The following is a 3163-nucleotide window of genomic DNA, read 5'->3' on the forward strand; positions in this document are numbered from 1 at the left end:
CATAACCAAGATCACGACATCTGTAGGTAAAGGTATCAAAGGCAGTTGAATAATGCTCATGGATAACTTTATAGAGGTTTATAAAATCATGAGGGGCATGGATGGGGTGAATAACCAAGGTGTTTTCCCCAGGATGGGGGGAGTCCAAAACTAGATGGCAAGGTGAGAGGGGCAAAATTTAAAAGGAACTTAAAGGGTAACTTTTTCACACAGAGTGTACTGCTTGTATGGAATAAGCTGCCAGAGGATTTGGAGGAGGCTGGTACAATTACAACATTTAAAAGGCATCTGGATGGGTATATGAATAGGAAGGGTTTAGAAGGATATGGGCCAAATGGGACTAGATTAATTTAGGATATCTAGTCAGCATGGACAAGTTGGACCAAAGGGTCTGTTTCTGTGCTGTACATCTCTATGATCATTCATAGCCTAATTAAATTAAGGAATAGGCCCAAGAAGTGGCATAGCCTATTTCTGTTCCTATGTTTTTCAAGGACATCTTAAAGTACATAACATTAATTACTTTCTTTTTAGTGCAGAAATTGTAGACAAACGCTGCAACTAATGTGTGCAAAGCAAAACATCAAATGAGATTAACAAGTACTAAGCAAATAAAAACACAGTAACTTTTATCTAAAGAGAGTTATTATTTGAGTGGTTCAATTTTATATACAAGCTCCCTTTATAGTATAAGCAATAATCACTTTAAAGTAGCACACAGATTCGGTCTTTGCTAAATAAATGCTGCTTACAATTATTAGCTTTCCACTTTGAAATTCATAAGCAAAATTCATTTGCTCAGTAATGCAAATAAAACACAGGTAATATAAGCACATGGAATGATGTTAAATATGAAACAATTATATAAAAGATGAAAAATCCTTAACTAAGGACAAAAACTTGATTCTTTGGAACAGCATATAATCAGTAACATGTGCAACAGACATTTTTAAAACAAATTTATATTACATCATTTTCTATGTAATAGTCCAATGAGTAGTATTTAGGAGTCATCCAAGAAACAAAATGTACAGTAGGCAGTCCTTCCCCCGGCTACAAGCAACCTTCTGGAAATATCCGATTCTGGTCTATTTTTCCATCTTCCAGATTTATCCGAGGCAGGAAGTGCAACACTTTATGACAGCATCCCTTAAAAATAACAAAAATGAATTAGGAAAGCAAGAACTTTCTCAGAGAGGGAAAATATTAACTCAGCATTTATCCTGTCAAGCCCCTTAAGAATCCTGTATATTTAAATGAAATCATGTTCTTCTAAATCCAGTGCAGAGTCCCAAATTGTTTAGCCTTTGCTTGTAAAACATTCCTCCATACCAGGATCATACGAGTGAACCTTCTCTGTTCGGCCTGTAATGATCACACAACACCAGATTATAGTCCAACAGATTTGTCTGAAAGTACAAGCTTTTGCATCTCTGCTCCTTTGTGAGGTACATAGTGGGGCAGGTACATAGGAGACAGAATTTATAAGTAAAAAATCAAAGTGTCATACAACTGATGCAATGTATTAGACAAACCTAGAAGGCTGTTAAGTCTTTAATAATTCAGAACGGGGGTGTAAGTTTTGATTAATTACAGACAAACTTTAATGCATTGTCTGAGCTGAGCTGTCACTTTTTTTATTCCACTGATAAAACCTTAAGTTATCTCAGGGCTGTGACTTTGAAAAATTCTGGGATTTACATATTAATCAATCAAAACCTGCATCCCCATTCTAAGTGAGTAAAGACCGAACAGCCATCTAGGTTTGTCTAATAGAAACATCAGTTGTAAGACACTTTGATCTTTTACTTGTAAATTTTGTATCCTATCCTACCCCACTAACTGCCTGATGAAGGAGCAGCGCGCCGAAAGCTTGTACTTACAAATAAAGCTGTTGGACTATAACCTGGTGTTGCATGATTTGTAAACTTTGTCCACCCCAGTCTAACACTGGTATCTCCACATCATGCCTCTAATAAAACAGTATATTTTATTTGAAAAAGGGACCAAAGCTGCTCTCAGTACTCCAGATGTGGTCTCACCAATACAATGTACAGTTACAGTAAGACTTTGTTACTCTCATACTCCAACCCCCTTGAAATAATGGCTAACATTCCAATAGTTTCCCCGATTACCTATTGCACCTGCCTGTTAGCTTTGTGCTTAAAACACAAGTACCACTAAGTCCCTTTGAATTACAGATTCCTGCAGTTTTTCTCCATTTAAATAATATTCCGTTCTTTTGTTCTCTCTTTCAAAATGAACAACTTCACATTTTCCCACATTAAACTCCACTTGCTAACTTTTTTGCCCATTCTCATCTTATTAATATCTCTGTAAACTGTTTGTATCCATCTCAAGTTGCATTTCCACCTATTTTTGTGTCATGTGCAGATCTGGCTACAGTACATTCACTTCCTTCCTCCAAGTCATTAGTAAACAGTTGCAGTCCCAGCACTGATCCCAGCACTGGTTACAGATTGCCAACTTGAAAAAGAATCCTTATTCCCACTGTTTCCTGCCTATTTGGGCAGCACGGTGGCACAGTGGTTAGCACTGCTGCCTCATAGCGCTAGAGACCCAGGTTCAATTCCTGCTTCAGGCAACTATCTGTGTGGAGTTTGCACATTCTCCCCGTTTTGCATGGGTTTCCTCCGGGTGTCCGGTTTCCTCCCACAGTCCAAAACTGTGCGGGTTAGGTGAACTGGCCATGCTAAATTGCCCGTAGTGTTAGGTGAAGGGGTAAATGTAGGGGGATGGGTATGGGTGGGTTGCTCTTCAGAGGGTCGGTGTGGACTTGTTGGGCCGAAGGGCCTGTTTCCACACTAAGTAATCTAATTTAATCTAATCTAATCTAATTTCCAATGAGCTATGCATTCCTATATACTATCTCCAAAACAATTGGTACTTATGACCTAACCTTTTATGAGGTGTCTTGTCGAACACCTTTTAGAAGGTCTAAATACAACATATCTACTCACTCCTCTCTATCCACTCTGACTGAGATTTCCTTGAAAAATTCTAACAAATTATTCAACATAATTTCCCTTTCATGAAGCCATGCTGACTCTGCTTGATTATATTATGGTTCCGAAAAGACCACTCCCTCCGTGACTCCCTCGTCAGGTCCACACCCCCCACCAACCCAACCTCCAACCCTCGC

General features: G+C 38.6%; 1 protein-coding gene across 1 annotated transcript in view; it reads right to left on the reverse strand.

Moving 5' to 3' along the window:
• Positions 1 to 627: 627 nt before the first annotated feature.
• Positions 628 to 3163, reverse strand: part of sft2d1 (SFT2 domain containing 1) — a 65559-nt gene continuing 63023 nt past the window's right edge. Inside the window, exon 8 of the mRNA XM_043696110.1 lies at positions 628 to 1149. Coding sequence (XP_043552045.1) covers positions 1110 to 1149 — 40 coding nt within the window. The 3' untranslated portion in view covers positions 628 to 1109. The remainder of the gene's footprint in view (positions 1150 to 3163) is intronic.

This window comes from Chiloscyllium plagiosum, chromosome 9 (genome assembly GCF_004010195.1).
Source record: "Chiloscyllium plagiosum isolate BGI_BamShark_2017 chromosome 9, ASM401019v2, whole genome shotgun sequence".
Classification (NCBI taxonomy): Eukaryota; Metazoa; Chordata; class Chondrichthyes; order Orectolobiformes; family Hemiscylliidae; genus Chiloscyllium; species Chiloscyllium plagiosum.